Source organism: Calypte anna, chromosome 1 (genome assembly GCF_003957555.1).
Source record: "Calypte anna isolate BGI_N300 chromosome 1, bCalAnn1_v1.p, whole genome shotgun sequence".
NCBI lineage: Eukaryota > Metazoa > Chordata > Aves > Apodiformes > Trochilidae > Calypte > Calypte anna.
Window position 1 is genome coordinate 127,123,098 of NC_044244.1, and position 26,613 is coordinate 127,149,710.

General features: G+C 40.7%; 1 protein-coding gene across 2 annotated transcripts in view; it reads left to right on the top strand.

Moving 5' to 3' along the window:
• Positions 1–1,830: 1,830 nt before the first annotated feature.
• The window catches only part of ANOS1 (anosmin 1), a 123,919-nt gene continuing 99,136 nt past the window's right edge, over positions 1,831–26,613 (top strand). The window contains exons 1-2 of one of the 2 annotated variants that reach the window (XM_030456553.1): positions 1,831–1,992; positions 2,026–2,129. In XM_030456553.1, coding sequence (XP_030312413.1) covers positions 1,944–1,992; positions 2,026–2,129 — 153 coding nt within the window. In that variant the 5' untranslated portion in view covers positions 1,831–1,943. Of the gene's footprint in view, positions 2,130–26,613 lie in introns of both variants that reach the window. The other variant, XM_030456545.1, reaches the window with a different exon arrangement.

Below are 26,613 nucleotides of genomic sequence, written 5' to 3' on the forward strand. Positions count from 1 at the left end.
ATGACTTCTGGAGGTATAGCTGAGATGTCTTCCTTGCCTAACCAAGGTACTTCCAAAATAGCTTGTGGAGAATGTGTACACAGTGCAAGCAGCAGGGCAACTTCTGTGCCAGGATGTGGCAGGTCACCTCGTCTTCTGGGAACTGTGGTCCCTCAAGTATCCAAGGGTGCTAACTGTCATTTCAATTCATTAACACTTGCAGGAGTGAGTTTAGCCTCCTGGCTTCTTTCAAGGGAAGATTTCTGGTCTGCTGACAAGAGACAGTGTAAGCTGGAAAGTAGTATCTAAACTAAAATTTGTCATGCATCCTGTTATTTTTGTACCTTACCAATACTCGTGACAAGAACTTCTCTTTCGGCTCTGTATCTTTGGCGGAAATTAGTAAAATTACAGCTAAAACCTGAAGCTAGAATTTAACTATTGATTTATGAGGCTGGATTCAACACTTTCTGTACTTTGATTTTGTGCTTTACAGATCTATGTGGGTATGTGGAAAACTGTATGCCTGTATTCCAGTAAGAGCAATGACATTAGGGAGTGTGCTTTATTTCACATTTGTGTACATAATAACTTACACAATGAGAGGTATTGCAGCCATGTAGCCATTTACAGCCATTACAGCCAGTGTTAGTAGAAAACAAATTGGTTTTTTTCTTGCTGTCTTTTGATGAGACTTCATGTGATTTGCCTAATGAGCACTTAAATTATACTAAAACTTGTTCCAGTAGACTCCTGCAGTCTGTTTAATATAGGCTTTGATAACTACGTTAAACTATTACTTACAGTAATAACTCATCTGATATTTAACTCTGAGGTAGCCTAAAGACTACTTCATCTCATACCACCTTGGGATTTTCAAGTTCAGGAGGCACAGTACACAAGCTCTGGTGAGAAAAGATCCACTTGCTCCTTCTCGCAGCACATACTTGAGTCGGGAGGGATTCATATAGCGTACCCCAGGGGAGGAATGCGGTGCGTAACCTCTGTGCTACATACTGCAGCACGGGCTCCCGGCCCCGCAGCTGAAGGCACGGAGAAAGAAGGAAGGTGAAGCAGATGCAGGCTGTGCGGGGCCATCTTAAGGCTCAAAGCGCTGTTTTAATTCTGCAGCTATTACCCAGCGGTATTTGGACTAATGACTTGTAACTCTTCAGAGAAGCCTTTATGGGTTTCACCCTGGGACAAATGCTCGCTGCAGTGTTTCTAAGAAACATCGAGTTTCAAAAAGTAATTTCCCTGCCTTCTTGCCCTCCTGTCATTTATTTTCTTAAAATAAAATAAAAAAAAAAAAAAAAAAAAAAAAGAGAGCAACATAGCCAAGACTCCAAGCACCGGCGGCTTAGCAGAGCTGCTGACACACGAAGCCCCGAGAGAGCCGCGCCGCTTTCCTCCGGCAGCGAGGGCTGAGAGGGCCAGGCCCGGTGCGGGCAGCGGTACCGGTTCGGACACCGACGGCTGCCCGTGACCAACGTCCGAGCATCGGTGTGCGCCCAGCTCCTGACCAGTGGGGCGGGACCTCCACCCCGCCCGCCAATGAGTGCGGCTCCACGGGCCGCTGATGCCCCACAGGTGGCAGCGTGCCGCTGGAGAGGTGCCTGGCGGTGAGCGGCGGCCCCGCCGGCCCGACCTGCCCGCGGCCACACGGCCCGCCCGCCCCGCCCGCCCCGCCACTGGCGCTGGGCGCAGCCAATGGCGCGGCCGCTGTCAGCCTGGGCCCGCCCGCCGCCGGGCGGGGGAAGGGCCGTGGCCGGGGCGGGCGGGAGGGGGTGAGGAGAGTTGAATGATTGAACTTTCTTCTGTAGTTTCTGCGGTGCGGAGGTGTCTATCCCCGGCTCAACCCGGCACCAGCCCGCCGAGCGGGAGCTCACCCCGGCGCTTGCCGCCCTCCCCCATTCCCGCAGCTCCAAGGCCGCCCCCCCTCTGCCCTCCTCTCCTGCAGAGCGATGGTGCGGAGGGTGCCCGGCGCGCCCTTCGCCCTGCTCCTCTGGGCGACCGCCGCCTGCGGCAGCCCCACCGGACTCGGGGCCGCCGCCCGCAGGCAGGATGACGCTTTCTCCACCGCCCGATGCACCTCCAGGTGCCTGAGCCTCCAGATCACTCGCATCTCCGCCTTCTTCAAGCATTTCCAGGTAGGGGTATGGCGCCGCGCAGGGGCGCCCCGCCGCCGCCCGGCGGGTGAGCGTCCTTCGGAACCGGAGCGGGATTGGAGCGGGACAGGACGGTCGGGGCCGGAGCTCTTCTCGGCAAACTTGGGGCCCCCCTTCCCCAAGATGCTGCGGGTGCCGCTGCCGGTACCTGGGCTGAGGCTGGGCAGGTGGGCACGGCCCCGCGGCAGCGCTGAGCCCCGCCGGTGGGTGTGGGTGCCGGCCGGCTCCCCGCGGGGACAGTCGCCGGGGGGAGGCGGTGGATCGCCGGGCTGCCGGCACGCCGCGCCCCTCCACACACTTGTCAGCTGCTCGGCGGCCGGCTGGGCGGCGGGGTGAGCCCGCTGCGGGGGTAACGCACTGCCCGGGCTCCTGGCAGGTGCTCGGCGCTGCCTCCGGTGATGTTCAGGGTCGCGGGGCGAGCGTGGCGGCCGCAGTACGGTGTTACCGGGCCGGGGGTGCGCTTGTGCTCCTGGGAGATGCCGGGGCCATCCCTCGAGGCTCCGTCTACCAGCAGGACGGGAGAGCCTTGCGTCCGGTGGTAGTTTGAGTCTCCAGCCGGGTGTGAAAGTTTAAGGTTATTTTTTAAGAGCGATGATCGAGAACGAGTAATGCTTGGTTCTGACCTCCTGGAAGGGGAGGGTGAGGGTAAGGTGTTTTGGTTTGTTTTGTTTGTTTTTTCTGAAATAGGCACACCTCTGGCTAACGGGAGTGGGGGAATAGAGGTAAAGCGGCGCGAAGTGGGGATGAAGCGGTGGGAGACTTGCAGGGTATAGAAAGAAATGCGGGACACTGAGCCCAGAAAACGACTGCGCTGGGAGCAACGCGGGAGGTGGTGTAACAGCAGCGGGGATCTGCCCGTCCTTTCCCGTCTTCCAGCTATAACTCGCATCTTATCTCTCTCCCTTCCCCACCTGTTCTACGTTGTGAAACTCAGTCGACTCGATCCGAATGATGGAAACTCTTCTGGCCTGCCAGCCTTTCTCCCTCCCTAGTCCTAGCCCAAGACACTTTGAGAAGGGGCTGCCCACCTCAGTGGGGCGGGAGCCGCCCCTACCTTTGGGAGTGACACGGAGCTGTAGGGCCCATGGCACCAAGCGGGCAGCGCGCCGCTGCCTTGCCCTGCGCCCTACGGTCAGGTAGACGCTGGATCCGCTCGGACAGATGTCCTGGGTGAAGCGACGTTCAGGGCTAAGGTCGTGGCTCAAAAAAGCTGTAATGAGAGATATTAAAAAAAAAAAAAAAAGTGCGATAGGAAAGCTTAGTGCGTTCGTTTCAGCCGCAGCAGGAGGTGCGGTGCCTGTAACCCGGTTTGTGCTAAAGAGACCGACGATGCACCCCGAGGCGGCTGGGGAAGACGCTGCCCTCCCCGAAGCCCCGGGCTCGTCTGGAGTGGCTGGAGGCGGCGGAGCAATCCCTGTCAGTGTGCCCGCCTCTTCACGGGATGGCTTGGAAGGAGCGTACTCGTTAAAACAGTTCATTGTCTCGGAGACGGATTAGTATTTTTTTTATTGCGTTGTCAGGCGATTGTAATTTATTTGTTTTACAGTTTCAGTGGCTAAGGAGGCAGTTTAGATCAAGTCAGTTCCTGGTGAAAGGCTTTTTTTTTAGTGTGTGTTTGTGTTTTCTTGGCAAGATTTCTTTTCCGAGTTAAAACTGCTGACAGAATGCACATTACCAAACAATAGTGATTACGTTTTAATTAGGCAGGGTGAAATAAGCTGCAAATTACTCAGTTAAGACTTGATAACTGCCTGGGTTGTGGGTTTTTTGTTGTTGTTTTTTTTTTTTTTTCTTCTTCCAATCAGTTGAAAATCTCGGAGTTTTAACCCCAGCCCACTAAAGCACACGGTAATTTATCTAAATTACTAGGGATTAAACTCCTGCTGGACATGAAATGACTGTAATGTTCAGAAGATAAAGTGCTCTCCTTTTGAAAAGTTAAGATTTCCATTGTCTTTTAATAAGGGAAAGGAGGAGAGTTTGAAAGTACATCAAGTATCCAGTGTTCTCACAGGAGGCTGATAATACATAGATAATATTGAACATGCAGGTCTAAACCATATTATTCCACGAGGGCTAAAGGACATGATGTTCCTTTCATCCTCTTCTCTTCTTCTAAACACACCCTCTTCCCCTTTCATCTCAACTGGTAGCAATTTCTGGAGTTCTTTTCATTTCAGAGATGCTCACTTATCTTGTAATCTGATTTAACCTTTGAAGTGAACTGAGCAGTAGCTCATCCCAGCTGGAGGAGGAAGTAGCTCCAGTATCTCCCAGTTAGGACAAGTATTGAAAGAAGAGTGATCCACTCATTTCTCAGCTCTCTTTAGATACATCTGCAATGGTGGTGTTTTGGGAGATGCTGGGTGCCTCCTTGGAGGTGGACTCCCTTAAAGTTCAGAGGGAGATCATATATTATTTTTGGTACCAAAACCACATCACTAACAGCCTTTTACAGTGAATGAGGTAGTATGAACAGGAAATCAGCATTAATTCCATAGATGCAGCTTCCCTTGTTTGAATACAACTGATATTTTTGAAGTTTCTCAAAAGTTCACAAGAGGTTTTCCTTCATTTTCACCCATATTTTTTTACCTTTTCTATCTGTGAAAGGGTTGACAAGAGAAGTGGGGTTTTTTCATTTGTTTTTTGGTTTATTTTTTTGGTTTTTTAAATTTTTTTAATACCTATTTGTTAACTTACTCTTGGGAAGCAATTCTAAGGCTATTTTAAAGGTAGAAAGCAATTCTAAGGCTATTTTCTCAGTAAAAAATTATTTTAACTGATGCATGGGTCAAATAACTTACTTGCTTTTTTATCATAAGGCTTTTGATATTGGATAGAAGAAGAACTAGTCACCTAAATCAGAAGCCTATGATTTTCAGAACGCCTGTTGAACAATCACAGATGCCTGCTTTTTTGCTATAAAATTGCCATGACCAGGGGAGTTTTCCAGTTTTGGGAGTTTTGAGGAGTTCCACGTAGAGGTTACACCAAAGGATATCTGCAATCAATATGCAAGACACCGCATTACATGAAACACATATATTTTATATCTATCAATGGCAAATCTACAGGCTGGGAAGTTTCATGCAGAACATTCTGACACCAAGTTCTTTCATTAAAAGCACAACAAAACACAACAAACAACAAAACAAAAAAACAAAAAAAAAAAACCCAAAAATGTAACCAGAAGGATCACAGTGGTTTCTGCTATTTTTTTGTAACAGGATATTAATTACTCATCTACAATAGAGAATCATGTTGCTCTAAGAATGAAGAGACTCCATCATATGTCTTCTGTCTTCTGGGAGTGTGTGCATACCAGTGTGTGCTTCAGCTTGTGCTGCACTTTCGGAGATCAGAGGAACCATTTTTTATCTCAACTGTGTAACTTGGGCTGCTGGACAGCAGGAGCATTCATTGACCTGTGACCAGAAAGGGTAGGACAAAGAGAACACAGCTCTCAAGCCTGATGTTTAGGGTATCCACTTCTAGTTATTTTGGGTGTTGAGAGTGGGTTTTTACAGTGACTGTTGCTTAACGTGTATGAGGGACTAATTGGAGCATTTACTGGAACCTGTCCATGCTCCTGTGTGTCTGCAGTGAGAGGCAGGGTTCCTGTGCTTTGTTTCTGGCAAAATTCTCTGTAAATCACCTTAACAGAGCAAGACGGTGAGTGTTATTCCAACAACCAAGAGCATGGCAGTCAAGTGTCTTGCCTACAGTGGAGAAGATGTAGGTCTATCCCTGACAGACCTGTATCACAGGCAGTGTGGTACCACCCATTTGTGTGTTGTCTAAGAGTCTGTTGTTGGTAAGCTGCCCTTGTAAGATGGGAAGGGCAATTTCTTCTACAGTTTGGTATAAAAACAAGGGTTAAGGGTGAGTGGCTCCACAAGAAACATCAAGACAGTGAATCCTGCTTAAAAGAAAGCATGTTGTTTTTAGGGACAGAGGCTGTAAAGAAGGCTGATGTCATTCTTTTCCTCAACATTTGCTTATTAAGATGACTTTCTTGTCAGCATTTCAGCTGATGTACAGGAGAAATTTAGGAGTTCTTATTTGACGTATACAAGGTTTATTTGTGAATCTAATTTTATAGTCACCTAGTACAGCAGGTAAAACTATCATGAAGATGAGGTCACAGTTACTTACAAGTTTTTGTATTCCTGAAAAGGGCTATGGGTATAAATAAGGACCTTGTATAGCTAGCTAGAAAAGAGGCTTGAATGCTCGGATTAGTTGAGCTAAGGTTCTTCTGTAGAACCTACCCATTTTAGTGGAGTGAGACTAAATTCCTTGCACTGCTCTCTGTGGGTGTAGCTTTTCCCATCTGTGACATTAGTTGTGGATGAACTCTTTCCATTTTGGGGGAGCGGGCATGGCAGGGACCTTTAGCATTCTGTTTTCAAGGTGATTGATAACACAGTCTGGTTTTTAACCTCTACTGCCAGCCACCTGAGCTGTGTTCAGAAAACAGCATGATTACATTTTTTCTTTGTGAATAAGAACTTGGGCATCAGTGTAAGCACATAGGCTAAAGGTCTTGCATAAAAATGTTGTGGAGAGCAGTGTTTAATTGGACCATTGAACTCATGGATTTTTGTCTTAGTTGCCATCTGTTACAGACCTCTTGAGTGCCTTCCTGCTTAATGTGTGAAACTTGACAAATAGCTGAAGTAGACGAGGTATCAGTCTTGTTTATTGTGTTAGAATCTAGAGGGTGGCAGAACATGCCGCAGGATGGAAGAATGGTGGCAGCAAGAATTTGGGGTAGCTTCCAGCCAGAGTGCCCGTGTTCTCTGCATGGAGTCATAGGAACAGAGCTCACAGAGTAGTTGAGACTGGATGGCACCCCTTGGCAACCTGTTCTAGTGTTCGGCAATCCTCAAAGTAAAAAAATAATAAAAAGTATTTTGTTATGTCCAGATGGTATTTCCTGTGTTTCAGTATTCCCCCCTCACCTCTTGTCTGGTCTGACTCCATCTTCTTTACTCCCTCCCATCAGATACTGTTAAACATTGACTAGAACCCTCTGAGCCATTTTTGTTTCAGGTTAAAGTTCAGCCTTTCCTTACGTGGGAGATGCTACAGTCCCTTAATCATAGTGGTCCTTAGCTGGGCTTGCTCCACTAAGTCCATGTCTCTGGTGTAGTGAGGAATCCAGCACTGGATCCAGAACTTCAGATGCAGAAGAATGGCAAGCATAGAGAATAAGAATAATTACATTTCAGATATATAATGCATGCTAAATACTGGTACTGACTTCTTAATTAATTTTCACTATTTACATTTTTCTTACATCACTTTATATATGAACATTTATGTTGTTCACTGCATTAAAAACAAAATGCTAATGCAAGATCTAGTGAGATATCCTGCCCCCCATATTTTTAGATATCAGTACATCCGACTGAGGTGATGTTTGTTGCCCCACCCCCGTGTTTAAGTAGTCTCCAATAAACTGAATCTTTGAAAATCTGTGTCTGTATTCCTGAGAGGAAAATCCAGGTACATTGGTAGATACGCATGTAGTGTGATGCAGAATAGTTATTGCCCCTTGGATAGGCTCATGAGATACTGTTTTAAACTTGTGGAGGGTGCGTACTGCTTAAAAACTTGTGAGCAAGAGTGTGGATTACCTTGGTCACACAGTTTCTGTATTCATACCTGAGCTGATTTACTTGAGTAGTGGATGAGTTGCAGTTGAAACTTTTGATACAGCATAAACAACCCTCAAGTGCTAAACCTGTTTTGTGGTTTATGAAGGGAAATTATTGAGAGATTTCCCCTTGTGTGATGTGGTATAAATCTAGTTGAAACATACTAAGAATTAGTTCATTGGAAATTAGTACTAAGCTAGATCAGCTAAGGCTAGCTCAGAATTGTTTTTGAAAAGATAAAAAATGTTCTTTTAAGCTAATAGATCTATATGTTGCATAATGTTCACTATCTCTGTGAGAGAACAACAGGGTCTGGGAAGTTTGTTATAACAAATAACTGATATATATAAGGTGTTAGGATGTTGTTTTCACTGTTACAGATGGACTGCTGCTTGTCAGGGAAACAGAAGTTTTTGAGGAAAATCAGGCAATTCTTTTATATAAATAATAAAAGTTCTCAGATCTTATATCTGAAAGCAAATAGTATGTAAGTGATTAACTCTGGATACCATATACCAGAATTTACCTACAGGTCAGGCAGCTAGTTGTCTGAATGCCAGCATATCTACCTTCAAATTGCTTGTAACTCTAAAGTGACTGCACCTGTGAAAATCTGCAACCAATTCCAGATGGGAAAGCTGCAGGGCAGACTGAAGGTCTAGGGTGCATATGTCTCTGTGTTTTCCTGCAGAGAAGATGGTTATCATGAAGAAACCATTTAATGTAACAATCTTGAATAATTCTGAAACCATAAATTACTTTTATGAAAATCTTTTGAAAAGATATATAGTACTTTTGTGATGAGATGCAGTAGATACATAGTGTGTGAATGGTGTCAGTTCGAATGGATAGGCTGCCTAGGCACCCAATCTGCTTAGATCTTTTGGGACATGTTAAAATCTTTTCTGCATGTTACTACTTAGGAAATGTGTGCCATGTGCTTGTGTTGCCATTTTAGCACTCATCTCCTTTCCAGAAATAGCCCTTGTGTTAAATAATTCTGACTTTCATATGTTTGATAAAGCATGCTGCTGTTAATTACTTTCCGCAGACAAGTTTAAACATTTGTCATTACTTTGATTTTCTCAAACTTGTTTAAATTCCCAATCGTTCTTCTGGTTTTATTGCTCATGTGGCATATGATCTGGATAATGATTCTGGCATTTGCTGTGCTCTTGTTACTGAGATCTGCTGTTGTGAACAAGAGACTGACAGCTCTTCAAACGTGACCTTGTGCAAAAATATGAAGATGAAAGGTGGTTGCATCTAGTGAAAACACCTGCATTATTCACCTCATTGTTCAATTGAGCCATTCTTAGTCTTTTTAGTTATATTCCTGTCTGCTGCTATTTCAGTGTGACTTATGTTCACTTTCTTGTGACCAAACTCAAATCTTTTTGGCCTCAGTGAAGCTTTGCATAGTTTATGCGAGTGTAAGGATCACAGACCCCTGCCACTGTTTTCTGGCAGTTTTGATTTCTCAAATTTGGGAGCTTAACCTTGATAATTGTTTTCTCAAGCTGTGTATGTTTGGCTGTGACACTAATGTAAATTTTAAATGCAAATTAAATGAACTGTATGAAAACAGAAGTGAATGGTGAACAATCATTTTAAGTAATAGGAGCCATAAAGATACTTTTCTTGCATTTTATTCATGGATGCTTACATGTTAGGGAAAAATCTTTATGTTATTTTACTCTTGTTTATTAAATTAAAATTGCTTTTCGTTTCATAAATATGCCTGATACCAAATGCAATAAAATCAGCAGGAATGTTGCTGATGTGTTTTGAGGCAGATGTTCTATGCATAGAAAACTTTGGCAAGGCATGGTTTCAAAATCACAGGGGTGAGACAGAGTGGGGAAAGAAATGTTGCTTTTGGAAAGCATAAAAAAAATTAGGTAGAAAAATACTGTTCAAAAATGTAAATAATTTTTCCATTCAAACGTGTATCTCCTAACTGTAGAATGAAAAGGTGTAAGATAGGTAGCAGGCATATCAAAATTATTATTAAAACATTATTCACTGGCTGCATATCAGCTGTCTCTGTGACTCACTAGTGCTTTGCACTGTATTTAAATATTCTTGGCTTAGTAAGTGTCCTACAAGGAAGAAAAAAAAACCCAACCCATTATATTTTTGAGACAGCTTGAAAACCAGACTGATTTCCCAGATGCTGAAAATTTGTCATTTTGCAAAGGGCAAACTCCTAAGAGTGAGTGCTAAATTTATGTGTGTCTACAGAGATTATTATTCTCAAGATGATCTACATCTCCATTGGCTATTCAGTGTGAGTTTTTGTTTTCTGTGATTATCTGGAGTTGAGTACTTACCCAACTTCTGTAAACAGTAAAAGAAAACACTGGTTTTTAGCATCCATATTTTTAAAGATCAAAATTACAGTTAATGACTAAGTATCAGAAATATGATATAACAGAAGACAGACATTCATAATAATATAAAGTACTCAGTACCTAGCAAATGTAAATCTTGCACCAAAAAACCCACTTTCCTAGGAGTTTAAGCCAAGAATCTTCATTTTTTGACCTTTTCCACAGCTAAGCACTATAAGACATTACATTTCAAAAACCTTTGAAGTCTGTGAAAAGCCTTCTGTTGATTTCAGCTGGATCAGGTCCATGTATGAACACTGGGTCAATGCACCCTCTTTCAGCAAAGAAGAAGAGTGCTGTGAACTCGGTATCCCAATTGTAGTTGTATCCTTTTTTCAGTCTTTTAATGTCCAAGAGATCACAGGACATAAAGATGGAGAACTGGAGGATTTGAATGGTAAGTGGACCCTTTAAACTTGAAAATAGAGTACTATTCCTTTATTCTGATTAAAAAGAATCACACATTTATTTTAATCCACCAAGAAGAGTATAAGATGCTTTCAGATTTAGGCAACAACTCTAACCTGAAGTTTATATCAAATTTCTGTTGACTTACTTGAGCCATATTTTCAGCAATCTCGCTCTAGATTGTCAAAGTGCTGTGACATCAAAATTCTGTTAAAAAGATTAATGTATGGAAAACATAATGCAGGAAAATACATACAGCTTTCACACATACATCCCACCTCCCACCCCATACCTTTATGGACATTGCATATTCTGCATTGTTTGTTCTTGATTTATATGTTACATCATGTTCCTTTAAAATCAAAGTTACTCAGCTCAGGCTTGCAAATGAAGTGTTCCTCTGGTAAGCAGCTGAGATTCCCGAGGAAGGCATGGCTCAAGAACTTCCAGGAGAAGTAAATGATGAGACAGGGATTCTCAGATTCTCAGATTGGAGCAAGTTGGAGGCAGGTGACCTCCAGCAGGCCCACAATGCTGGGAAGACAGATTGATTAGGAATAGAGGGACTGCAGGTTTTACTGTGGCACAATTAACTGAAACTACCATTAAAACTGAAACTACTACAGAGAACAGACACAGTGGGTGTAGGAAGAGTAATGCAAATATTTTTAATTTCTGTTCATTCTCAGCTGCATGGACTTTCATGTAATTTAAAAAGATTAATTATTCTTATTTGTAGTTTTTTAAAAACTGGTTTGAAAATCCTTTTGTCTTCATTGCAAAGTCCAGATACAGGTAAAACCTCCAGAAAAATTCACCACAAAGTTCTAGCTAATTTGTGGTCTTTTCCTACCTACCAATGCAGGCAAATAAACATTTAGTTTGTTCATTTGAGGGATGTTCAGGTGTGCAACCTGCCCAGGTAATGCTGCTGACCTATGGCTGGTTTCCTTTCATCTTGCTTTCCTTCATTTCTTTCCTAAAAGTAACTTGGGAGTTTGGAGGCAGTTTATGGGCTGCATGTGTCCTGGTCATGGCAGCTGGCTCCTCATTTTTATCTTTCCTAAAGACTTCAATTACACTCATGGATTGTGAGGAAAGGGGGTGGAAAGGAACGGGCTACTTAGTCTTTCTGAACAATTTCTGCTCTACAAACATTATGAACTTTCTGGAGAGTTTTCAACTAAAATTATGTTCTGGTGATGGTAGCCTCCACTTTTGAGTCTATAATGTGACTTACTGATATGAATTAAATGGTAACCCCAATTCTTCAGAAAATCTTTGTATATTACGTCTGTACTTTGTACATTTTCAAAAGTGCTGGCTTTACTGTATTGCACATATGTAGTAAAGTTAGATCATATAGTAAAGTTTGAGAGAGGAGCTATACATTTGTTTTATTTTCACACTGCAGAGCAATTCCACAGGCAGTATGTTGGGCTAAGTGTACTACAAGGATTTTATCTTTCAAGTTAGAAGTTTGACAAACTGCTGCCACTGTAATTGCTCAAGTGGTCAGAACTTGAACTGCAAACCTAGCCAAGACTAAAGTCTATATGCTTTTTTCTGCCTGTGGGGCTTGCAATCCAGCTGCCATGAATCTTTTTAATAATATAATGTGAGGAAAATAAGAAGCTTGCTTGAGGACAAATGTCTTCTGTCCAGAGAGTCAGAGATTAAGGTTCATGGTGAAGACTGGGTGAGAATAATGTGCTCATTTAATTCAGTGCAAACGTAGTTCAGCCTTCCTTCCCATTCTTATTAGAATGTGTAAGTGTAGTTCTCTTTTCCTTTTAATGAACCACCTCTGGGGAGTTATCCTCACATTAACTTATATTAAAAAAACAACAATCCAACAGAAAAAAAGAAACGATCATTCTTCAAATACATGAACATATTTGTCATCTCATCTTGTGATTTGGACCATAGTTCTGAGGATATACATAATTTGTGGTTAACTGATAATGTTTTTAAACTGTTAATAATCTCTTTGTGCTACAGTAACATTCCAGTCAAGCCTGGAGGCATTTTTAAACCTAAATATACTCAAATTTTATTTATTACACCCACTTGCTGTAAGATATTGGGGTTTATTTGCAGTTAGTGCATGGGTGAACAGACACACAAGGAACCAAATAGTTGAAAGCTGAGGAAGGATAACACTACTACTACTCTTACTAGTACTACCACTACTGAAGTGTCCTAACACAGTGAATGCTAGTAAATTTTTTTCAGAATTTTATTACTACATAGAAAGTAATTCAATGAGGTGTGCGTTATATTGTGGTTGTGTGATTTCTTTTGGTTTGGTTTTATTTTTGTTTTGCTTTTTTGTGTTTTGATTTTTTTCTCTCCAAGTAGGCAGTGCTTGTGTCTCCTTTGAAGACAATGAAATCATATCACTGTGTAACTATAGCTTGGCAATAATGAATCACATCATTACTTACCCCTACTTTTCATATTCACAGTGTGCAATATGTTGACAGCAATTTTGGGAAAGAACTGGAACAAAGAGAGCTTGAGGCTTTCTTCTTTTTTTCTTCTATGCAACAATGAACTGAGGGATCAGGAATTAACCAAGTCTTAGTCAGTCTGTATTTGCAGTAGATGGAAGGAATATTGGGTTTAGACAACTGACAGTGAGGCAAAAATAATCCAGTTAATGAGGTGTGTGTCACTCTTCATGTAGTACTCTGTAGTGGCAATGGGTCATGTTTGTCAGAGAAGATGTAGATTTTTGCAGATAGCAACTTATTGTTGAATTTTCCTTTGAGTTAAAAAAAAAAGTAACAGTGTGAAATACACTAGACTTTTGGTAAATTTCATGCATTTTCTGTCCAATGGATCCTCATTGACCAAGTGTAAGAGTAAGAATGCTTTCAGTGCTTCACGTGCATAGTAAGTCCTATTGTAAAAGGTTCTGTTTAATCCTAGAATCATAAATATACATGTTTGAGAAGTGGATTGCACCAAAGCAGTAATTTCAGTGGTAATTAAACGTGCAACAGCAAATAATAATTATTTTAAATCTCCTTCCTGTTTTCAAAGCCTTCCTTTTCTTAAGTTGAGAAAAGGCCAGCAATATAGACTAACCTTAAAAGATAAACCTAACCTCAGCCATTTTCCAAACTGGAGAAAAGAGTGTACGATTAGAGTTTCCTAAAGAGCCTACTGGCTGATAGAAAGCATGACTTCCAGGTAGTTTTAAGGACTAAAAAATGTTGTGTAAGCTCATGTTTTCCTTAGCTGTAGATCTTTCAGCTTTCTGGCTGATACTTACTGGTTCTTCCATCTATATATCTAACAGTTTAATAAAGGATTTTTCTGGAACTTTCATTGCTGGCCTGAGTCTTATATACCTACTGTTTGTAGCAATGTGTCCAATGGTTTCAATGGAACTAAGTTTATGTGCAAAAAGTACCGTAAATGTCCATTCAAAATTTATAGACAAACCCAAAAATGCTCTCTGTACTCTTTGAAGACAATTCTCTACATCATCCTTTACAATTCAGAGTGATATAAATGATACTGTGCCATCAGGACAAAATAAAATTGAGTTGTCAGTTATTTGTGAAATGCAAAGCACCTTGACTTCAAATTGACCTATTTTTACAAGAGATTATTTCAGATGGTGATGGATAGTAGAAGCAATTTTTGATATAACCAGAGCTGAATGCTGCTAAAGATAGTAAATAAATGTATTTTTAAAATGCTCTACTGTCCAGTTACTGATTTTTGCTCTATGTATCCAGGTGCCCTCAGGGATTCCAGAGCATCCCTGTAAGTTTCATCAACGACCATATCATCTTATCTTCTTAATAATAGGAGCAGATGTCAAATTTTCATGCCCCCAAGATGCTTACTCAGACCTAGTAGATCCATCTGGTATATGTCGAGCCTCAGTCAAGTTGTTCTCAGCCATGACCTTCCCACTGAGCAAGCAAATCAAGCAGACCTCCTCAGTCCAATGAAAAAGAAACTTGAATATCATTAACATATTTGTAGTACCACAACCCACTTCACTTCACTGTCTTTCTTAATTGCTTTACACAGGTGAGGAGGCAGGTAAAATGAAAGGAAATATTATAATTGGTATAGAATTCCTGGAGCATGCTACCAGTATCTGAGACTTTCCAAAGGTGGAACAAATAAAATGTTTGTTGGTTCTGCAAAAATGGTTTAAGAAAGAGAGAAACAATTTTATATAAAAACCTGCTTGTAATTCAAGATGTTGATAACTGATATTAACATCAGTTGTCCACATTTTATGAGCTTAAGGATATGCATCATAATGTTTTTCTTTTATGGCTGTTAATTTAGATCAAAAGTTCTAGGTTTCGGGACTCCTGTGATCCTTGCAGTGGAATTATGTGAAAATTCCATATCCATTCATTAACAGGAGGCTTTAAAATACTGTGGCTTTCATAGGGATTTAGGCTAAGCTTTGACACCTCTCATATTAGGAGCCTTTCAATGATTTCAATGCAAACTAACCTTAGTTTTTAACTCTTTCACCTCATGCCAGAAATGTCTGAAACATGATGGATCTGTTAGGAAATGATTGCTCTGCATAACAGCTATATCTCTGGTAACCAGACGTGTTAATGACAAATTCTTCAGTCCTGCCTTGAAGAGAGATTTATTTTCTTTTTATGGTATGTCTTCATTAGCTAGTTATCAGACGATATCCTAGAAAGCCAGCACATGAAAAGCTGACTTCATGTTAGTGGAAAGTTTTATGACAATATGATGAAGCAATGTAAATCTTCCACTGAAGATTGTTACTGTAGCAAGATCCAGTTAATATCCTTGCAGCATATAAGTAGGTTTAGTATGTGATATTTTTGTCAAATAATAGGATTTCGTGTTGATTTCTTCTCCCTCTCATCTGGCCTTTCACAGTCTTAGCTTGGTTGCAGGGTGGTCTGGAAGACACAGCAGCACTGCAGTAATCATCTCATGTTAAATATGCTTCTTGTGGCATATATTTTTTGATAAACTGGAATAAAGCTCATAAAAACATGGAAGAAGTGGATTGTATCAATTTTAACCTGCATTAAAAGCCTGGTTCTTCTCTCAGGAACATACTATTGGTGCTGCATGGATGAAAGACCCCATCTAGGATCAGTTAAATATGCTTCTTGTGGCATATTTTTTTTGATAAACTGGAATAAAGCTCATAAAAACATGGAACAAATGGATTGTATCAATTTTAACCTGCATTAAAAGCCTGGTTCTTCTCTCAGGAACATACTATTGGTGTTGCATGGATGAAGGACCCCATCTAGGATCAGGTTAGCAGGCAGGTTCAGATTCAAGTGGAAATGGAAGGACTCATCCCCCCTTCTGTGTGCTCCTTCACTTGATGCCTGGTTTTCATCCATTGTCAACACAATGTCACTGCAACCTTTGCTGTTCTGGGAGCTGTTGCAGTTCCTTAAAATAGGATAGGAATAAAAATGTGGTCTGCAGACAAATATGAACAGTGTTAATAGGTTTGAGAGCTGGGAAAACAGAGCAGCACTGAGCTGGTCCGGGGAAGGAGATCAGAACTTTCTCTTTGTCAGGTGATGGTGGAATTAGGAGGACATTCATTACCTAATGTGATATGTAGTGTCTGAGCAGTAGGCAACTGGCATTTGCTAGTGCTTATTATTGATTTAATGTGTCAGTCATGTATGCTGGCTTCCTGCAGAAGTGAGAACTGGTTTGGGAAGGGACAGGCTGAGGACCAAACCACCAGGAGTGATAGAAAGGAGTGTTAGCTTGGCCTGTGTGATTTCTTGTTGGCTTGCACTTTAGAGATGAGACACCAAAGTTGTGGGCTATTTAAACTGTACCCATTGCATCTTGTCTTTTTGTGATGTCTACAATGAAAGCAGATGTATGGAATGATTGTAGCAACTCAAGTATGTATGGAAAATTACTTCTTTCTGAAATGCTGCTTTAACTGTTTTGAAAGATTTATTTAGCTGACATACCTTTCTCTGAATTAGTGTTTTCTGAGTGTATGTTAACAATATTACATTGTTTCTTGTTCAGATTAAAGATAAACTGTTCTGTTTGTTAGTCCAAGGGGCACTTGAATTTGGTCAGTACCTCCAATTCCTGAATGACCATAGAACCATTTTGCAAAGCTGTTTTGGAAATCCCAGGTCTGGTGAGGTGAACTTCACTCACTGGGCCAGGTCTCCTATGGAAAAAGGAAAAAAAAATCTCCAAAGAATTAAACAACTGTTACAGCTCCAAGGATTGTATTAATTTTGACGCTTGTTACTTTTGAGAGCTTTCCCACGCACTTCAGTAATTCTTCTAAAAAAGATTTTTGTACAGAAAACTTCATTTTTAAATATGAATGGGTCTCTGGAACTAACAGTGTATAATTATAATGAATTTTTAGACTGCACATATAATCTGTAGGATCATTATTTGTGCTTTTTAAAATGCTGATATTATACTTGTACAATATTAAAACAATTTGGTATAGTAAAACCATGTATTTATATAGGCAATTATATTTATGGAGCTTGTTGTATTTCATAGATCAAAGAGGAAAAAGTTGTAGTAATGTATTAAAACAGATGGCATAGAATATGGATTATTCATCACAAATATTTTCTGTTGAGAAAGGCGATGCATAGAATTTATTTGTTTTTTATTTTTTCTTTTAAAGAGAAATGAAAATAAATGTAATTATCAGGTTGTGGTGGATATAGATTCTACTATTGTTTGAAATATATCGTATTTTGCAGACTAATAACACATGCCAATGAGAAAGGAAATACAATCCTGAAATTGATTCTCTGAATTTCATGAAGTTATATTGCAAGTAATTAGTGTACAAAGTGCAAGTATGTGAGCATAAAACTTGATGGTGCCTGATATTGAGTCATAATAACATGGGTACTGAAGAGCTGTTTTAGTTTTAGGAGCAGATGGGTTGATAAGCTCTTGCCAAAGATACAGGTGTAGTATATAAAAATATCCCTTCTATAGGAACTGGAACAGAATAGGAGAAAATACAGTAAAACATCACATGGCCGGTATGTATGCATTTAGGAATTTTGGAATCAGAAAAGACTCTATGACAATGCAACTTGCATGGAGTATCTGTTGTCTATATTGTTTATAGTAAGACTTTATTCTAGTAGGAATCATTGAAATACTGTTCTTGGGTGTATGTGGGAGATATTAGAAGTGTCTGAGGTGCATCTTCACATTAGTTTTTTCGTGTGGATGAGACTTTGCTTTTGTAGTGAGTCTCATGAGCATCATGATTACCGTTTGCTTCACATCCTGAACTAGTCTGAGAGCTCATGCAGTGGATTTCTTCTGGATGAAGATAACTGGAAGAGCTGTTCCAGGGGAACACTGTGTGCTTTACTAATGAGCTTTGTGTCCCCTGGAACAGATTAGAACTAGTCAATGGAGAAGGAAAAGGGGAAGTTGATGTATATGTAGTGCAGACATCAAGTCCATCAACACCACTTGTGCTGAACAGATGTGTTCTTATGGTTCACATGACTTCCTACCATGGAGATGCTCTGGGGTTTTAGAAGCTGATTCTGGAATGATCAGCTGGTAAGCAATGCAAGCAAGCACAGGTGAATTTAGCCTCTGGTAAATCACTTGCTGTTGGGAATCATACAACTGACCAATAATCTTATATAGAAAAGTGATGTGAACTATAATTTTCAGTTATCAAGTCAAATCAGCATTAAAAGCGGTGTGCATGCATTTCTGAAGACTGGAATACTACTGTTCTTTGGTAAATCAGTTGTGTTTTTCAAGTACATTAAATAGGTCATGTACGTCTAAATATATACTATATTTTGCATAAGTAAACATTACACTTTAGAATGTATTTTATTCTTTTCTATCTTAAATTTCCCAGTGGGCTACGTTTCCTGTCACATCCTTGAGCCGACATAAACTTTTACTGTCTCATTATTTCATTTGTATAGCAAATGTACTTTATGACACAACAAAAAAAAAAAAGGCACATTAGCATTTTGGAAGAGTGGGGGTTTTGAAATAGAGCCTAGAAATAGTAAACAAACTGGTTTTTACTTCCCTTATTAGTGCTATTAGATTAATTTCTGTTCAACTGGATTAATTAAACCCAAGAAATGTTTGCAGGAGTTGGGCCAAAGTGTATGCTGTAATGTGAGATTCCATATTTAGTTTTAATATCTTCAAGTTAAATTCAGTGTATCTAATTCCTCCTGTTTCTTAGTGAAGCAGAGTTTATTTCATCTGGATTCTTTCACAGATTGATCGAAACTTCTGCTAAGTAGAGTAAGACCTCAGTTGAGATCAGTCTTAGAAGTGGTTAGAATGAAGTCTATGAAACCACAAGAAGGCAGTCATAACTCACAAGTGTGGTGGAGACACAAGGATTCCTGTGGCTCATTTGTTTTTACAGCTTGTGCTTATTTAGCAGTTTTTCTACCCATTTGGGAAGACGCTGTTGTAAAGAGAGAAAAGGTGTTCCATACTGAGATGGAAATTTAATGCAAGCAATACATAGCCTTTATTTCCAAAACTGCTGATTTCTTGCTGTTTGGATTGGTAATGACTTTTGGATGCTGATGATTGTCTTTCTAGGAACCTACTAATGATGAGAGCCAGAAAACTGATACTCACGTGTCTCACAGTTTAGCTGATGGTTGCTGATTTTACTTAATTTCTTTTGTACTTACTCTGATCTTAATGCTCTTCCTTTGTTTTCACTTTGGTGCAGGTAAAGTTGTGGTTGTAAATACTTCAGTGTAGACTTTAATAAAAACAATTTGTAATAAAAACTACAGTTGAAGATGACTTTTCATGAACTGTCTAGGAAATACCAGTGCAAGGTTTAGGTCAATGCAGTTCTATTTCTGCCCATTCATCTACAGGAGACCGACATTGTGATAGGAGTTAGCACATTACAGGTGATGGCAGCATTAGTTTAAATCCAAAAGAAAACTGACTAAGATTTTCCAAAACCCATGATGCACATTTTTTGTTGTTAAATCCAGATGTTTAAAATTAGACTGCAGTGTTAGTCAAGCTGTTACCCATGATAATTTAATTTTGGTTTATATTTACAAACTGCAGTTATGTCACCATAATGAATTTTTAGGCTGATCAGTTTTATATTTCTTATATTCAGTCACCTCTTTAACTTAATTACTTTGGGTTAACCAGTAACCAACATTTACTTTTCTACAGTTTAAACCTCTGTGTTATAGTAATGCCTTCTTCTAAAGGGGATATGCATTTGATTTAGCAGTGAGGTGGCACAGTGGCTATTTACAGTAACAGAAGAACACTAGGTGTGTGTTCCAAAATGCATTATCTCCTTTGGTTTTCTTTTCAGAATACTGTTGCTCAGTTAATTTTATTTTTTTTAAAGAGTTGTATGTACCTTTAAGACGTCAGTGGAAATATACGTACATAGTTAAGTTTAGTGCTTTGTTTCTTCATGACTTTTTCTATAAGTAACTCATCAAAAAGTTATTCAAATGTCTGATGGTAATGTATTAAACAATGTGGATAATAATGCCTGGCTGCTGTTTGTTATCTTAGTTTTTCTCAGATTAGAGCCTTGAACAGTGATTTTTTTTTTGTCTGTTTGTTTCAGTAGATTTTGTATGTTTTGTTGGTTTGAACAATGTTTATTTCTTTTTGTCATTCAAATTTTGCTTTATGCTTTCGTTTGCTAGAGAAAAGTCTAAGCACATTTCTTACAGATCAGGAAAACTGAAGATGTTAATATAGACCCCAAAGCACAGTCTCCTGTTGTCAAGCTCAGGGAGGGCTGGCTGTTCCCAGGCATAGGAAGCTAAGGGCCTGGGGTGACCCCATTGCAGGCTGTGTCCTCTCCAAGGGGGGAAGCCCCAGAGGGTGGGCAGAGCAGGGTGCTGGTAACAGGGTCATCAACAGCCCCAGGCCCAACAAATGATCAGGGTCAGGGTCAGCCAGGGGCAACTGTGAGATGAAGGTGTGGTTGGTGAGATGCTCTGAGTGAAAGGCTGTCTGAGGGGCAGAGCTGAATGGAGCTACATTTGGCTGAGAGTCAGTCACCAGTGGTGATCCTCAGGTTTCAATTCCAGAGCTGTTTCTCTTCAACATATTTATGAACAAGCTGGAGGGAGGAGTTGAATGCGCTATTAGCAGGTTTGCAGATGGTACTAAATGGAGAGGTGCTGTTGACTCTCTTGAGGGATGGGAGGTCTTGCAGAGGGCTTCAGATCGATTTGAACATTGGGCAGTCATCATCAGCATGAAATTTAACAAGTCCAAATACCCTATTCTGCACCTGGGGTGAAGTAGCACTGGACACAAGTCTAACTTAGGGAAGGAATGGACAGAGAGCAGCCCTACAGAGAGGAACTTGGGGGTGGCAGTTCACAGAATCATAGAATTGGCTGGGTTGGAAGGGACCTCAGAGATCATCAAGTCCAGCCCTTGATCCACTACCGCTGCAGTTACCAGCCCATGGCACTGAGTGCCACATCCAGTCTCTTTTTAAATATCTCCAGGGACGGAGAATCCACTACTTCCCTGGGCAGCCCATTCCAATGTTTGAGCAAGGTCAGTGTGAGCCAGCCCTGGCAGTTTAGAGGCTTGCCTTACGAGGAGAAAAGGAGCCTGAGGGAGGCTCTCTACAACTTCCTGAGGATGGAGAATGAGATGCTGAGCTCTTCTCATTGGTACCCAGTGATAGAACGTGAGGGAACAATTCAAAACTAAACCAGGGGAGGTTCTTTACCTAAAGAATGTAGTCAAACAGTGGAACAGGCTTCCTGGAGAGGTGGTCAATGTTCTAAGCCTGTCAGTGTGTGAGAGGAATTCAGGCAATAACATCCTTTACCTTTTGATCCGCCCTGAAATGTTGGTCTGCACCTTTAGAGTTGGATCTGGGGACACATAGCACTGCCATAGTTAAGTCCCTATAGTAATTCATGCCTTGGTGAACATGCAGTCAGGAAATATATGTCAGATACAGTATGAATTATATTTTGTCATTAAATATAATTTAATGCTGTTGAGATTTCTGAAAGGTAAAGAAAAATGTTGAGGACCTGTCTCTTTAAATTCATCATTGCAACAGCTATTGATTTGTCTACTCAAACACTCTGTTCTAGTTCAGTGGGTATTGTTATTTGAAGAGCTTTTTTATATGCTGTCCTTGTAATTTTAGATGAGTTAGTGAGGTCATCAGGAATAGGCCACTTCTGTGAGACAGCGGTTTCACACAGAAGCGAATTTAAGATTGGGCAGGGGAGAAAAGGCTTCCAAAACCGATAATAGGAATACAGGTACTGTCATAGCAAATTAAATGGCTACTTCATTTTGCACAGCTGATCTCTGGCATTGCAAAAGAAGATTTGTATCTCCTAACATAATTATGGACAGAGATGCAAACAAAGTAATTTCTTTTTTCATTACTGCAATGAAAGTAGCTTTTACTTGCTTGTGCCCCCTGGGGCACATTATAGATAGGTGAAGATTGATTCTTCATTGCCTCTTTAAATACATTTTTCTTGCAAGAGATGCACAACTTTTTTTTTTAATTTTTTTTTTATTTGAGGGTATAAGAGGACACAAAATACAGATGTTTCTATCTTAACTCTTTAGGCCCAAGGACATTTGTGGTTTGCCAAATGTGCGCATATAATTGCTTAAATGAAGCTTAGTAAGACTAATTAGAGATGCCAATTTAGCAGTTTCATTGAAAATACTTGTGGATTGTATTGTCATGAAAAATTTGATTCATAAATCTTGAAATATTTTTATAATTTTTTTTTCTTTTTTCCCCTCTGATGTCCTCTTGCCTTTGCTTTTGTAAACTCTTCCCTTATATGTATCAAGCAATCCTGGTCTTTGATGGTCTGATCCTGTTTGTCTGGTTTCCTTTCTGGTAGACTGAATGTGTGTGGGGCTCAGGCAGTGGCCTGAGGTCCTCTTGTCTCCATTTGCTATTAGATTTTGGAGTCTTATTTGCCTGACAACTTTCATATAATGTGTCAGTGCTGGGAAGATAGAATATTTGGAGTTTTCCCCATTGAACACAGCTACTTTTCGGTGTGCCCATTAGGGTACTTTAAGGTTCCCTTGAAGTGGAAGACTTATAGATGGCAGAAACAGTGGTATTTAACTCTTCCTTGAGGCTATTTCTGCATAGCAGAGTTAAGCCACTGCTAAAGACAAAGACAAAACTCTGGGCATAAGTCACATCAGGACTGGGTTTGAAGAAAAACAGATGTGAGGGAACTGAGGTTGTAATTTGGAAGCTTGTTGAACACTACAGATAAAACTCAGATTTCTGGTAGTTTGCAGTTACAATTTCAGCCAGGTACACTAGATTAAAAAAAGCAGGAAAAAACCCTCAGATGAACATCTGTGTAACTTGGATTAACTATTTATTAAGATGCAGAGTTGAGGAAAGAATTCATTCAGCATTTCTTTTTCCTCTAATACCCTGCTCTTCAAAGAAAGCTGGCAGAATTTACTCTTTCACCTTTTACAACGAAAGATCATTCACATCATGGTAGTTTGTATGCAAGTGGTGTTGCTAAATGATACTTTTTTATGTTTTAGTAAACTTACTTTTACATTCAAGTGGTAGTTTTCAGCAGAAAAATGAAAACATTTGTGGACCTTGAAATTATGCAGTAGGAGAGCCACACATCTGGACATTTATGGCATTATTGTCTCAAGTAACAGATAATTCAAAAGCAGGAGTGGGTTTTTTCCTAGTCCAGTGGAAAGCAGTGAAATAACTGAAGCAAAGCAATGAGCTGCTACTAATCTGTTATTCCAATCAGCTACCTCTGTCACAGTTTATGTGAAGAAGAAAGGAGGGATAAATTGAAAACAGCACATAAAATATTGTTTTAACATTACTGCTGGCTAGATCTGTACATGGAAATAATAAATCCTCATGCAGAGTTGAGGGTAATACTAAAGTATTCCCACTACTATATGTTGTTTACAAGTGTTCTGAAGTTTTATTTCTTCTATTTATGTCCCTTTTTGAAGGGGTTGGACCTGACATGTTGCTCATAGTTAGCTATGCTTACACTAGCAAATCTCAGTTTTTAGCTAAACTCTATAGTAATGGCAGATAAAAATGGTATTACAATACAATCATTATTTGATTTTGTAACTCGCTGAAAAGATAAGACAAAATGAATGTTTATAAAATATTACAATTACATTTGTTGTAATTCATTGTTGGTAAGAACAAGGTCTAGAATAACACTTTTCCTTGTTTGCTTCTCTTCCACTTGGAGAAGGAAGTCGTCAACAACACATTGCAGGAATCTCTTGGATTGCTTATGTCGTTCTGTGTTGTCCCTCCAACAGATACTGGCATGGCTGAAGTCCTCCACCAGGGCTTGTGAACATGAGGCTACTCCTATGTGTCTGTAGGAGGCCTCAACCACTCAGTCTTCCTAGTTGGATAGACTGTAGGAGATCTCCACTGTAGTGTCCCCTGTCTCTGCCTTCCCTTTACTCCTCACCCATAGACTCTCAGTCAATCCTTATCCATCCCCAGGAAGAGCTCCATGTATTCCATCTGGTCATTGATGTAGGGGGTGACACCAACTCCTTGTCTCTCCTGCCTGTCCTTCTTGAAGAGCTTGTAACCTTCTATTCCAACACACCAGTCTTTGGAGCCATCCCACCATGTCTCCATTATACAAATAAGATCATAGCCCTGCAGGCACACACATGTCTCAAATTGCCTTTTTTTTTTTTTTTAATTCCCCATACTACAGGCATTTACACAGCAGCATTTAAATTGGGCCCCTGCTGAAGCCAGCTTTCTGTTTGGATATCCTTTGGGGTATTTCACTGGTGTTTCCCCCCTGGCTCCACAGTAAGGCCTTTGACACTGTCTCCTGTAAGATCCTTACTGACAAGCTGTTGATGTAGAGGCTGCATAAGCAGACAGAGAGGTGGGTTGAATACTGATTTAATGGCAGGCCCATATGCCAGAGGGTCATGTTGCCATCCAGAGGGACCTGAAAGGCTGGAGAAATGGGCTGACAGAAATCTCATAAATTTCAGCAAGGAGAAGGGTAAAGCCTGCCCCTGGGGAGGAACAGTCCCATAAATGATGTTGAGGGCTACCCATCTGGGAAACAGTTTTGTTTCTGCAAAGGTCCTGGGTGTCCTGGTGGACACTGAGTTGAACCATGTGCTCTTGCTGCAAAGAAAGGTAATGATAGCCTGATTTGCACTTGGCAAATTATTGCAAGCAGGTTGAGGGAACTAATCCTCCTCCTTTGTGCAGCACTGTTTAGGTTGCAGCTGGAGTAGTGTCCAGTTCTGGGGTTCCTCAGCACAAGAGACAAGGAGGTACTGGACAGAATCCAGTGAAAGGCTATGAAGATAGTGAAGGAACTGGAACATCTCTCCTATGAAAAAAGGCTGAAAGAGCAGAGACCATTCATCCTACAAAATAGAAGGTTGAGGGGAGATCCAATAATGTAAATGAATAGCTGAAGGGAGGGTGCAAAGATGGAGCCAGTCTCCTTTCAGTGGTGCCCAGTAACAGAACCAGAGCCTATGGGTACAAGCTGAAACACAGGAGATTCCCTCTTGAGCATCACAATTTCTTTACTGGGAGGATGACTAAGTACTGGCACAGGTTGTCCAGGTAGGCTGTGGAGTCTCCCACCTTGGAGATACTAAAAAACTTTCTGGACATTATCGTGGAAAACTGGTTGTAGGTGGCTCTGCTTGAGCAGGGGGGATTGGACCAGATGTCCTCCAATGATCCCTTTCAACACCAATGATCCCTTTCAACACCAATCATTCTGTTTGTGTGACTTGAACATTCTTAGTAGTCAGAGAATCAGGGAATGGTTTGGGTTAGAAGGGACCTTTTCAACTAGTTCAACTCTGGGATCATTTCACAGCATCAGGTTTTGTCCAACCTGACTTTGTCCACCTTGTCTTTGATCACTTTCACTGATGATGCATCCACCACTTCTCTAGGCAACCTGTTCCAGTGTGTCACCACCATTGTTGTATCTTCCTTATGTCCTACACTCCTTATACCTACACTCTTTCAGTTAAAAACTGTGCCGCTTGTCATGTCACTACAGGCATTTGTAAAAAGTTTTCTGTTTTTCTTACAACCCCGCTTTATATATTGAATATATAATACTGCAATAATGTGTCCCTGGAACCTTCTCTTCTCCAGGCTGAACAACCCCAACTTCCTTCGTAGGAGAGGTGTTCCAGCTCTCTGACCATTTTCATGGCTCTCCTTTTCACATGTTCTAACAAGTCCATGTCTGTCTTGTATTTGGAATCCCAGAGTTGGATGCAGTACTCCAGCTGGGGTTTCATGAGAGTGGAGTAGAGGGGGATGATCCCTTTCCTTGACCTACTCACCACATCTTGGGTATTTGTGTGAAGGTCTGACCATATATACCTGAGTGAAGACATCCACAAACGTGATCTCAGGCATTCACTAAGAGGGATCAAGCTTCAAAGCATAGGCTTCATAGCTGTGATAGCAAGACAATGTATTCAAACTTACAAGCTTTGCTGAGATGAGAACTGAGTACTGCTGTTTAGAGGGCTGTTCTAGTTGGCTTGCTTCCAATGCATGCTAGCTTATTTGTTTTTGGTTCTGAATTGTAGCTGCTGTATATCCAGATAGTAATTTTGGCTTTATCTGAGTGATTTTTTACAGAAAAAGTTATGCTTATATATTATCCCCTTATTTGCACTTCTCCTTATTAAAGCAAAGCAAAAGCCAAGAAAAGGAAGAAAGCTTAGTCCCACTGGTCCTTTGGATTCTGAACTACCTGATTTACAGATCTTTGGTCAGTGAAGGCATAATACAATCACACTAATTCATGGCTGTGAAAATACCTTTCATAATTCTTTGAAAAAATGTCCTATTACTCCCTCATAGACCACAGCAGTCAGATTTCAAGCAACAAATTTACCAGAAACTTCTTTTGTATGATCTCATAAATTATGGAA